The 12,920-nt window shown below is 41.8% G+C and overlaps 1 protein-coding gene and 1 non-coding gene across 2 annotated transcripts; one reads left to right on the plus strand and one right to left on the minus strand.

Annotated features, from left to right (window-relative positions):
* Positions 1-5,313: 5,313 nt before the first annotated feature.
* Positions 5,314-5,386, minus strand: trnak-uuu (transfer RNA lysine (anticodon UUU)). The gene has a single exon. It is a non-coding gene; the product is annotated as a tRNA-Lys (tRNA).
* A 383-nt stretch (positions 5,387-5,769) lies between these two features.
* On the plus strand, positions 5,770-12,427 carry nek3 (NIMA related kinase 3). The gene is made up of 13 exons (XM_032504198.1): positions 5,770-6,082; positions 6,461-6,554; positions 6,646-6,743; positions 6,836-6,919; positions 7,301-7,368; positions 7,468-7,554; positions 8,898-8,952; positions 9,166-9,366; positions 9,660-9,774; positions 10,245-10,391; positions 10,502-10,624; positions 10,770-10,887; positions 11,644-12,427. Exons 1-13 carry the CDS (start codon positions 5,966-5,968, stop codon positions 11,708-11,710), a joined length of 1,374 nt encoding a protein of 457 aa, XP_032360089.1. The 5' UTR covers positions 5,770-5,965; the 3' UTR covers positions 11,711-12,427.
* The last annotated feature ends 493 nt before the right edge of the window (positions 12,428-12,920 follow it).

Genomic DNA, 12,920 nt, shown 5'->3' on the forward strand with positions numbered 1-12,920 from the left:
GAGGTTTTGAGGTAACTTCCTCTGGTACTTTGTGTTCCTGTGATATTTTCCTCTGGTATTTCTGTGGGACTCAGACATGTGTGTGGAGTTTTGGGACATTACCACAGGAATGTTGCTCAGGTTCTCTTGTGCTGCATGTGGTACAGTCCTGTGGTAAATGTATCAGGAGACCTCCCAAGTCTCTCTCCTGGAGTATTGGAATATATATCACATGAAGAGAAAAAAAGGACTATAGGAAATGTAGCTCAGCGTAAATTCTTTCAGGAAGAATTTGCACTAAATCACTGCTCTCTTCCTAAATCAGATCAGCTGTTGGAGGCGTTCACCTTCCTGTTAAACCAATCAGAATCGGCCATTAATTTTAAGGGCCAATCACAGCATCACAACCCGGCTTAAAATCGCTTTCTCTCCCTGCTGCTGTCAGCTGTCATTTCAGGCAAAGCGTGTGTGGCGGGGAGCGGGTAACAAATCTATTTTTATTTTTGAATATGGTATGCTAGAAGGGGGGGGGGGGGGGGGGGGGGAACAAACTTAGGAACCGACAATGCCACCTGGGGACTTGCACTCCAAGATATAAAAAAGTTTTAATAATGACACAGGGTCGAAAACTGAGGCAGACAGTAGAGGGGAAAAAAACATGATGTTTTTATTAACAATGATCCACACAATCTATAACAATGTTCCAACTATATTACAAATCAACTCATATCAGTGGGCTGGTGCTTTGGTTTCTGTCTCCCTAATCTGGGAGGACTCTACAACACTCCAATAAAACATGCACTAAAAGAGTCCCAGAGCCGGCTGCATGCAACAGGAGCGAGGACCCATCACGGAGCCTGGCCCCCCCACCTGGAGCCACTCAAACCACACCAGAGAAGCAAGGGAGCAAAAAAAGACACTTCTGAAAAACAAAGAATCAAAAATTAACAAAAACAACCCTGTCACTGAACAAATAAACAATCTCAGAATATACAGTAAAACAAGCAATTGCAGCCATCAATTCATCCATATATATATATATATATATATATATCTTTATATTTAAATTGAACAAACTTAATGAATAACTAAACCGCCCCCTGTCCCTGTTTGGGGGGAGTTTTGCAGCACTACTGGAGTTGCGTTCACAACACCTACTGTGGTTCACTACACGATGCAGCCCTCCACCCCCCCTTCCACCTCCAGTCATCGTCACCCAAATGCTCCGTCGACTCCTCCGGTCTGGTCTTCGGGCTCCTTCGCCGCCACCACCAGTGTCTAGACTCCATCGGGGGGGGGATTGTTTTGGCTTCCTTACCCCTTTTACAAATTATTATATGATGGAGTCTAAAGCTCCAAAGACTGTACATTTTATTATGCTTATGGACAATGAACCTCTGTATATCTGCAGACAAGTCTCCCCTGATTGACTTCCATGGGTACCAGTGGATGACATGTTATCACAGGGAATGTGCTAACTCTCTTTACACACTGGCAAAAAGGAATGTCTTGTCTTTTTTTAAGGATTTGTTCACATTTTGTCAGTCTTGCGTGGTCATGGAAGTCTTGTATCATGTGGCCACACTGACAGTGTTGTTGTCATTGCTTACAATTCCTCATGGGGGCGACAGAAACAACTCACTACAGCTTCATGGATTTAGTTATGAGTGATCTGCAGAAGTATTCCAATGCGCCTGTGAGTTGTACTTGAGCAAACGGCAAAAATAAAAACCCTTGACCCCCCCCCCCCCCTGACCTTGCATTGTGAAGTAAAGCTGCCTTGCCTTGCCTGTGTTTACCTCATCATCCCTCAAAACTTCAGAGGCCTCCTTTAAGAACAGTCCACTATCCAGCCCCACGCAGGTCCAGACTTTGACGTATTCCAGTAAGGAGCTGTTTGACTAGAGCTTTTATGGGCTGTTATTGTAACGGATAATCATATGTGCTACTGAGCTGTCTCAAACTGCTGCAGAAGCTGTGACCCGCTAACATGGTGATGTCATCCTATCGGTGAATACATAACACATCTGGCAGGTCCACTTAGTAAACTGGAACTGTTGTCTCTCAAATATTAAATAAATAAATGAATTAAATGGAGAAAAAGCAGCCTGACACATCCCCAAGACCTGTGAGGGATAAACCAATTAACAGCTCTGAAGACTGAAACAGAGGGACAAGGTGATAGTGTCTAGATAATTACGTAGGGATCAACACATGCTCTCGGGTTAAGAATGGTAATAAAATCTCAGTTATAACTTTGGATGGTTCCACAAAGACACTTTCACCATGCACACAGCAGCTCCACTGACACGGCACCTCGATTACAGTTTGCTTTCTTTGATGTCCATCTTTAACAGCCTGATTATTCCTTTTGCTATTATTTGAATCGCTGAACAATTTCAAGATGGGATCTGGTGGTTTGGAACCAGGCTACATCTTTAATGTCCCCTCTGTGAGCTGGCTCTTTATACCAATGGCATAACTGAACACAATTATTGCTCTGTATAATTTTAACGGTATATTGTTACAGTTTCCCATATCCTACATAGTTATTTTTAATGGGCCTCTGATGAACTAAGTATTCACCTTCTCAGGCGGTGGAACCAACCCTCGCCATTAAGGACCATTTGATGGCTTTCAATAAAATGCTTCTCTTAGAAATTAGATTGGCAAGACATCAAGATTTTTTGATTTTTTTTATAAGTAGGCAAACTTTCCTCCACAGCGCTGCAGAGGAAGGTCTGTCTTGTCCACACAGCATTCTGGTTTATGTTCTGGTTTATCTGCATTTCTATAAACCAGTCACAATCATCTTGGGGGCGCTAAGCTCCGGACGAAGCCATGGTGCCGCTGCTAAATAGTCTCAGGATGTGGACGTTCAGAAGTAGTTTTAGTTGTCAACAGAAAACTCAGATTGGACAGATAGTCTAGCTAGCTGTCTGATTTCCCTGCAGAGATCTGAGGACCAGGTAACCATAGTCCTCAGATTGGACAGATAGTCTAGCTAGCTGTCTGGATTTACCCTGCAGAGATCTGAGGACCAGGTAACCATAGTCCTCAGATTGGACAGATAGTCTAGCTAGCTGTCTGGATTTACCCTGCAGAGACCTGAGGACCGTAACCATAGTCCTCAGATTGGACAGATAGTCCTAGCTAGCTGTCTGGATTTACCCTGCAGAGATCTGAGGACCAGGTAACCATAGTCCTCAGATTGGACAGATAGTCTAGCTAGCTGTCTGGATTTACCCTGCAGAGACCTGAGGACCAGGTAACCATAGTCCTCAGATTGGACAGATAGTCTAGCTAGCTGTCTGGATTTACCCTGCAGAGATCTGAGGACAAGGTAACCATAGTCCTCAGATTGGACAGATAGTCTAGCTAGCTGTCTGGATTTACCCTGCAGAGACCTGAGGACCAGGTAACCATAGTCCTCAGATTGGACAGATAGTCTAGCTAGCTGTCTGGATTTACCCTGCAGAGATACAGCATAACTAATCTTTTACCTTACAGATTCATGTTTCAGTCTATTCCTTTCTGTATTGGTCAAGAAATGATTTTTGTTTTTGAACTAAATGATTATATGGCTCTGTTTGATGTCATTGTTCAGTCCATTCCATAAGGTCGTCCCACAAACTGAAACACACACCCTGCCTGCTGTTTTCTGGACACTTTTTATTAAATGGACTTTTGTTAAATACATATTTAACCCTTCTCCACCACCGTAACAAATACACATACGAGAAAATAAGACAGGTCTCTTCAAATCAACAACTAAGTTAATCAGCTAACCAGCTCTGTGTCAACGCTGTGTGGGCAGTGTGGTTCATCCGCCAGACGGGCAACTCTGAACATAAAAAGCCATCATTTAAATTCACGCTAGCGTAAATGCTAACGTTAAGGTTATGTCAGACTTGGTGCTGAGTTAGACTGGGTGCTTACTGCTGACATGCTGAGGTGTTGGTGTCGTGCTAATGTGGCTCGCTCTGTTTTACAAAACAGCTTGAAATGACCCCAAACTTTGGACACTGAGGACTCTGGTGGCAGCGATGCAGATGCTGGCTGCCGTAAAACACCAACAATGAGAAGACAACGGACTGCACATAGTCTTATGGATTAAACAAAACTTTGGTGCAAAGAATTTGCATCAAATTACTTGAGGTACCCATGGAACCGTTTCAGCCCTAGCTGAATGTAGAAGATGTGATGATATCTTGAAAACTATGGCTTATGTCAAACAAATATGAATACAAAATAAATCTTAGAAATCACTCTGAACGTCAAGGAGACCCGAATGGAATTTCGAATTTCAAATTGATGAAATTGAAATTGTATTATTCTAAAAGTACAATTATTTGGGATGTCACCTTGTGAAACTCCCCAGCTGGAGGTTGCAGTGATTTACATTCCAGTTAGATTATATAGTGTGAAGTGAAGAGCTCACTGTTGACTTGTCTTCTTAGGAATAGTTCACTCAAACTGTATGAAAGTACAGTCACCAGAACTTAACAGAGGGTTTACAGCTGTACAGGGCTTTCCCCCAAACCAGTGGTTTAGGGATTTGAAGCCTCTGTCCAGCCGTTCTTCCTCCCGCAGCCTAAAGACATGCAGGTACGGCTACCTCGGGACGCTCGAAATCGCAGTGAAGGATCATGTGTCAGCTCCGGGAGTGATTGGCGACATGCGTCCAGGGTGTAGACCGACCCCGCCTCCCGCCCGATGACCAGCTTGGATCGGCTCCAGCTCCTTCAAAGATGAGCGGTAATGGATGGATCTTTTTCCGCTCCAAAAAAATGTCCATCACATTTTCAAAACAAAGCGCAGCATAATCCAGGAGCTGTACACAAACTTTTGCACCATGCACAATATTTACCTCGTTATTGCCTTTATTTTCCTCCTGTGGAAAATGATTGGCTGAGGAGGCCAGAGGACTGCAAGAGTGCAAAACGCCGGAGGTAATGAGGCAAAAATTAGACATTCGGACCTGCTATCGTGTGGCACTCAATGCTGCTAGAGATGTTGTCGGTCCAAATATATAATTATATAAAGTTTCAGCTCTTTAACTGCAAAACACGTACACTTCAAATTTGTGAAGAATTGCAGTCCTGCATTGTTATTTTTGTCAGTTTTACATTATCGTTGCTCTATGATGCAGTCAAACACATCTTGTCATAATGTGACATTTTACGGATATGAACAAACACGTGCCAGATGAGGAAGCACTGCGCCTCCAATTTACTTGATGTCAGAGTGGTAGAACGTTTTTAATCCAAGTTTCACCTTTATTTAGCGTTTGGTCCGGTCTTCGTGTCTCAAAGCTGTTCAAAAAAAACTAACCGCCCGAACAGGGACTTGAACCCTGGACCCTCAGATTAAAAGTCTGATGCTCTACCGACTGAGCTATCCGGGCTCTAGCTGCTCTAAGACGTGAAACGTTTATAGCTCACACGTCTACATGTGATTTCCTAACTCGATCGACTGGGATCGATAAACGTGGCAGCAAAAAGTAGCAACATCATGCAGAAATCCTACAGCGTAAACATAATAACACTGCGTAACGTTATGGAAAGAAAAAGACATATTGTAATAGTGGAAACGTTTGAAGATAATACATTAGGTTTAAATAAGCACTGGATTAACAGACCGTTGTAATATGAAACTAGACTGCTAATTATTATAACAGTAATGTAGTCGGTATGGTAACTGCATGGTCTCTGAGATTTAGAGCTAACAATCTACTGCCATCTCGCGGCCACGCCACGCAGTACAGGTCATGCCGTCTCGCCCTACGTCATACAAAAATAAGGAAGTAGCGGCCAAACAAACTGCACGAGTCTCAGGTAGATGTTTTTGGTCTTTTATTAGACGTTGTTATGTCTCGTTTTGAGCACTGAAGACCAAAACAAGACCATCTTCTCGCTTTAACCCCGGCCCAGTCTGTTGCTGTGTCTATCCTTTGTGGTCTCTTTGTGGTCTATGAAGGAGCTCGATGGAGAGCTACCTAATCCAGAAAGTCGTCGGTGAGGGTTCTTTCGGTCGGGCTTTGTTAGTCCGGTGTAAAAGCAGTCAGGAGAACTATGTGGTCAAGGAAATCCAGTTGCCAAAGGTATGTGCAAACAAATATATTCTGCTGCTGTAGCTTTATTCTCACCTGTGAGCGTCCTACCTGTACGGTGGGACAGGTAACAGGGTGGGACAGGTAACAGGGTGGGACAGGTAACAGGGTCCCCCATCGCAGCAAGCCTCTCTGGGGAAAAAAGCACGTTACTGTATAATAAAATAGAGAATCAAACAAAAAGATGCTGGATTTGCAGCAGCGTGTTGCTGCTGACTAGAAAACTATGTTATAGCCTGGGGTAGGATATGGAAATGTTATTTGCTCTGTGCAGATAACCTACCAGATTGTTGTCTACACTGAGACGTGGAAACTGTTTGTTTCTGCATAATAGAGAATGTATTCATGCTTGCATTTGCATTTTTATAGAATCACTCCAAATTGGAGAATTGGAGGAGAGAAGCCGTCCTGCTGTCCAGAATGAAACATCCTAATATTGTTGCTTTCAGGGAGGCATTCGAAGGTATTCACGAACCTAACTCTCTTATTACAAGACATACAGTTATTATTACTGTTTGGATTGTGGAAAAGACAGTGTGATTGTGTTTGTTCAGCTGATGACCTCCTGTGCATTGTTATGGAGTACTGCAGTGGAGGAGACCTGCTCCAGAGGATCCAGCAACAGAAAACTGTGCAGTTCTGGGTTGATGATGTAGGTCTCAACTTCCTGCAACTAACAAATTAATCCTATCCTATCCTGTTTTGTTCCTCTTTTTTTGTTTCATTGAAATCTTTTATTTCCAGATCTTGAGGTGGTTTGCTCAAATGTGTGCTGGCGCACTGCATATCCATGATAAACGGGTTTTGCACAGAGATCTGAAGTCCAAGGTATAGTAGTCTCTAGACATTACAGTTTAGAATGACTCTACATGGTAATATATTGTATGTAATGTGTTAAATTAGGTTATTTACATAGATCCATACCAGAATAGACAGTATGAACTCATGAGGAAGTTCAGATTTTCGTTGTTGTTCCCTGAATCCGAACAAGAAGTCAATAATTGAGTTTATTGGTTGGGTGCATGTTGATAAAATCTCATCAGAGTGAGCGCTGTGGAGTGAAATGATCAGACTGAGATAGGTCTGAGACTGAGATAAGTTCACAACGTCATCTCCCACTTATGCATAATATCATCATGTTGCCATGGTTGGCTGCTCTTATTTTTGCTTCATGTTAAGTCATCACTTCTCTTCCATTTCCCTACCCAGAACATTTTCCTGACAGATAATGGGACAATCAAGCTCGGGGACTTTGGCTCGGCGTGTATTCTGAACAGGTACAGGAAGAGAAAGGCATCAATTTACAGTTTGCCTTTTTTAAGTCAATGCTCAGTGCTGCTGTTACATTTATGATTATCTTTGTAATTGTGTTGCAGTTCAAAGGCATACGCTCATACATATGTTGGGACACCATATTATGTGGCTCCAGAAATCTGGGACAATAAGCCATACAACAATAAGAGGTATGTTACTATGTTTGTTTTGGACATTGTGAACATTGTGTATGGCACAAGATCAAATGAAAATGAATTGAAACCTTCACTTTGTTATGCCAGATGAGAAAGTTAATTTGCTTCCTGGAGCGTAAGAAAAAGACACAAGTACAAATAATTGAAAAGACAACAATACAAAAACCAAAATGAAAACCTTTATGACTTTGGATCAATATCCATGTGTGAAAAATTGGGTCATTGCAAATGGAAGTATTTATTAGATATGGCAAAAGCTGTATACCACCAAATATATTAGAACAACATAGGCAAACATAAAGCTGATATATGCATATAGTTATATGGATACTTATAACTCATAAAATGTGCTATATGCATATACAGACAATGCCCAGGCTTATGCATTTAAGTCTACCTTATTGGATGTGCAGTCTGTGTGTGCAGATGTACCTTTCTCTTTACTCTCTATTTTGCAAGAGCATCGTGCTGCATCCTTTGCTTAGCACTTACCAAGATGATTGTGATTGGTTTAAAGAAATACAAACAAGCCAGAGCTCCCCCCCCCACAGCGACTATGGACACAGGTCTGGCATTGCGAGACGTACTGTATAAGAAATCTCCAGAATGTGCATGTGTTATTTACTTAAACCCTTAGATGGGTTGTCCCATATGTGCACCAAATTACAATGTCAATCCCCATTAGGCAACATTTAGCCTAACAAGAAACAGATAAGAAAGGTACACATGGAATCAAAAGTTACATATCTGTATTGGGGGCGTTATCATATGTAATGTTTGCACAAAACCAATAATGCACTTTTATGATATTGCATGATATTTTGAATATTACCTTGGAGGTAGCGCACATGCACATCGTGTACCACATTGCTAAAATGTATAGAAAATACAGTCATACTGTGTTTTCTTTACATTATTATTGCATAGTTAGGAGCATAAACAGTTGTCAAAACTCCCGTCGATAGTGCTTTGAAGGGACATGTTGATGTCTGGGACTTGATATCATTCATTGGCCAAACTGACCACAGACAGACTTTTTAACTGCAATAACAATCCCATGATCTTTGCTCAATTTCCATGTTTGCTTAGAGTTTCCCCTCCATCAGCATAACTTGTGAACACAAGGCTTTTTATCAACCAGTCTTGGATGTTGGAGTTTCAAATAAATGCACCAACAATGAGGAGTTTTCAAAACAGTCTGTGTTCTCAGCTCAGCAGTGATTATGTAACACATGCGTGGGTCAGCCAGTCTTGGATCTTTGTGACTGTGCCAGTACAATACATGACGAATGTCTGGTGTGAGAGAATAAGCATCTCTGTGTTTATGTGTTCTGCAGTGATGTGTGGTCTCTAGGCTGCGTTCTCTACGAGCTCTGCACCCTGCGACACCCGGTACTTCCCGTCCCTCCTCTCTCCATGTTCCACGGGTTTGACTCTGGGCCTCTCTCCAAATATTGTCAATGAATCATTGTATAACACGTGTGTGGGAGGATTGAGACCCAGTATCTTCAGCTGAGTTAGATTGTCTGCTGTATATTTTTGTGGCTCAGATGTTGGGTGTGGGTTGTTGTCCAGGAGATCCTCACACCTCCCTCTTGTGTCCAGTTCCAGGCACCCAGCTGGAAGAGCCTGATTCTTAAGGTGTGTCGGGGTGCGTACCCTCCCCTCCCCAATCACCTGCCTTACGAGCTGCAGTATTTGGTCAAGCAGATGTTTAAGACCAACCCAAAAGACAGGCCATCCCTGCACAGCATCCTGACCTCTCACCGGGTCTCCAGACTCCTGCGTGCACATCTGCCCTCCGAGGTACAGACACAAGTCGACACATGTGCTCTTACAAGTGCTGCTCACTGCACCTGAGCTTCCTGCTTGGTGACAGCCACTCAGACACTTGAACCTGAAGTGGTTTTATGGCTGCTCATCCATCAGTGCGACACACTGTCACAACAGGGTGTCATAGTGGGAATTTAAACTCTTAGAACAATTTCCCCAGCTGTGGTGAGCCTATGTGGAATCTGGCCTTTGACCAGCTGCTGTTAGTTCAGATGGCCACGGCGCTCATGTTGTGTGTTTGATTTTCTGCTTTTAATCTTTTACAGGCGCTAGAGATGCAGGCACAGGGGAGGCGTACGGGTCGATGGGATAGACAAGAGGGAAAGAAGGTGGTTAATTTTCTGAGAGAGAAGAGCTTAATGAAAACATCAACATCCGAAGGTAGAGTCCCGGTCAAAGTTAACAATAGTGTCATGAAAAAAGGACATGCTGCTGCAATCATCACAGATATGTTTTGCGAGACTGGTGGGAACCTACATGTGGTTGTCAGTGAAAACAATGTCAAATATGTAATGTTTTTATTCTATTTTTTTTCAAACCATATAAAACACAATAAAAGTTTAGATAATTTGGACAGGACTTGACTAAATCTAATCAACGCAGCCATACCCAAAACATGAAAAGCATTCACTGTTATTTCTATAATACTTAGATATTTTTTTAATTTATGAAAACCTGAGAAAGGTAAAGGAAGGAGTTTCCTAAATCTTTGTTTATTGATATATTTTTCTCTTCTTGCTCTTTGTGTTTTTATGCATGTATTATCTACAGAGTAGATGATGCCTTTGTCAGGACTCTCTTGAAAACAAGAAATATAACACAAAATGATCCTAAGTAACCCTTTTCCTCAGGCGTGGAGTTACCTGAAGCCCACTGTGAAAGCGGAGAGCCGGGTCCTCGTAAGCAATGGGCCGCTCAGCCGTCAGACAGCGTGCTGCAGATGTTGGCCAACGCCAGCCTCGTCTCCTCCGACAGCATGACAGCTTCTACTCATGGAGGTATGACAGCAGCAGCACTGTTTTCACTTTCTCATTTTTTTTTTACTAAACTTAAGTTTGGAGAGTGAAATACTGTATGAGCTGTATCCCTGTTTTTCCCGGTGTGTCAGAGGCGCCAGACGCCAGCAGGCAGAGGAGACGATGGGACAGGGGTCCTCCCGAGAAGCTTCTGAGTCTGCTGGAGAAGGCCCAGCTGAGCAGAGCCTTCAGCACCTTTTTAATAAACACAGGAGGTCGGTTTACGTCTGAACACACATTATTGTGTGAATGCTGATTCAGTTTTGTATTGTTGTAGGACTTGAGTCCGCGTGCAGGACTTGAGTACTCCATCACTGGTAGGGGGTGATAGAAACAGTCCCCTTTGGTTTCCATTTTCAGGTGAGGGCCCTCTGGTGGGACCCCTATCCCAGCCACAGGGGGATGACCCTGACGGTCCAGAGCCTGAAGTGGTCCTAGACGAGGACCGTCTGCAGCCTCGCTCTGATGACGAGGACACGTAAGTAACCCTGGCTTATTGCAATAATTAATAATAATGAATTATTTAACATGACATTACCGAGGAGGGGCACATTCCATTGAATCCGACTGGTACAGTACATCAGCAGGAAGAAAAGGGAAAGACCTGTAGGTTTCTAGTTTAATTCTGAAGTCCTGGGGATTGACGTCCCCGATGGAGTCTTTAGTCAGACAAATCTTGTAAAGACACTAATGCCTAATGTGTTGGTTATGACAAAATGTGTATGTGGTAGGAAAGACATGATAATCAAAAGTCATATACCTTTTCAAAATAAACATATGCTGCAAAACGATGATAATGATGATTTATGACTTATTAGTTTGATCTTCTAAAGCACCGTACCGTATACCGGATGTAAGGCAAATTATTAACAAAAAAAATCAATGAAGCACCTGGAAAAATAAACATTAAATATTAATGTATACATTTTTGTTTAAAGAGAGGGTTGTATGAATCTGTTTGATAGCTGTAGAATGTACTGTTGTTGTGTATATATACATATTTATGTATGTGTATATATTAATAAATATATATGTACAGTATATATGCATATACTGTATAATCATATATATGTATGTTTGTGTATGTATATATAGATATACATTATACACATATAAATATACTGTATATGTGTGTGTATATATACTGTATGTGTGTTTGTATATTGACTTGTATTAGTATATGTGATATAAAAGATATTTGTAATGCATTACACTGTTGCTTCTCTGTTCATAGAGACTTTGAGGAAGACTCTCCATGTGACTGGATGGATGAAGTTGAGAAAATGTGTTTGGACCATTAAAGCCTTTTCCCTCTGAGCCTACACAGTCACAAGGCTGTCATGGATGTTTGCATTTATAAAGACGCTGACTGTTTGCCAAAATAATTTCACTTCATGTACATAAGGCCAACTTGATCTTAGAAATGAGGACCAATTTTTTTTATAGGTTATATTCAAGTTTACAAAAACCCAGTTACGCTCAGACAGTAACAGTGAGCTTTTAATGTAATGTTTCAAGCTCTGCACTAATTTGATGTGAACACTAATGTGACAAAAGATGAATTATTGTTTGACTTGTGGTCATAAAAACATTTTTTACATAAAGATGTTTGAGATGTGTGTGTACTGTCTCTTGTTTGATGTGAACATCTGCGGACTGTTCAGGTTACCAATAGTAACATTCCCAGTAGATTGAGGTCGTCTGGTAGCTCCTGTTTGGCTGGTCGGGGAAGCAGGAAATATCAGACTCAGCAGCTGGGTCTCCATGGGGTCAAACCATTGTGAGCCCACCCACGCCATTTGAAGTTCATTTCCTCTGCAATATCAAAAGTAGTCTAAACATGTCCAGTCATTGCTATTGTATGTCTTTTATTCTCTTGGCGAGACACTAACAAACCACACATCTGGATCCTTTAGCTGTTGTGGTATTTTGAATTTGCTGTGACCACGATGATGCCGACACAGAGAGATGACAGCTGCTCTTCCTACAGTTACTGTTATTTACGTACCACTAGGTGGAGTCCAAATCACTGGAGGGAAGCTTCTGTAGGGGGCACGAGCATAGACCGTTAATATTAATCAATATATATACAGTCTATGGGCAGGAGTGAGAAATGGTAGATTCTGGTTCAGATATACTCACACTTTTGATGAAATCATCATTTTTGATCAATCAATGTATTTGTCACATTAAATCGTGTTAAACACAATTCCAGTGAAACGTAATCCTGTCAGATTTCCATGTTTTATCCCATGTAGTTAACAATTGATTTTAAACAACCCGTCTTGTCAGCTGTTTTTAGAACTTGGTGTGGTGGGATTGTGAACTCATGTTATGTGAGTTGAGATAGTAGCACCCCAGATCTCATTCAGGTCAGTGTCCAACATAACCTGATAAGTAGGAGTACTTCAACTTTGTGCCTCCATAGATTCAGGGAATCTAGGCAGCTGCTTGACAAAGTTACTAAAGCTCTAAAACTTTATTTCACCAGTTCTATAGTTTCCTAATAAT

The sequence above is a fragment of the Etheostoma spectabile genome, chromosome 3 (assembly GCF_008692095.1).
Source record: "Etheostoma spectabile isolate EspeVRDwgs_2016 chromosome 3, UIUC_Espe_1.0, whole genome shotgun sequence".
NCBI lineage: Eukaryota > Metazoa > Chordata > Actinopteri > Perciformes > Percidae > Etheostoma > Etheostoma spectabile.

What these genes read in the sequence shown, in the direction of transcription:
- nek3 (XM_032504198.1), top strand. Translation starts at nt 5,966, where the DNA reads ATGGAGAGCTACCTAATCCAGAAAGTCGTCGGTGAGGGTTCTTTCGGT. An exon ending in ACAGAGATCTGAAGTCCAAG is followed by an intron (nt 6,920 to 7,300) that starts GTATAGTAGTCT and finishes TTCCCTACCCAG; the next exon opens with AACATTTTCCTGACAGATAA. An exon ending in AAGCCATACAACAATAAGAG is followed by an intron (nt 7,555 to 8,897) that starts GTATGTTACTAT and finishes TGTGTTCTGCAG; the next exon opens with TGATGTGTGGTCTCTAGGCT.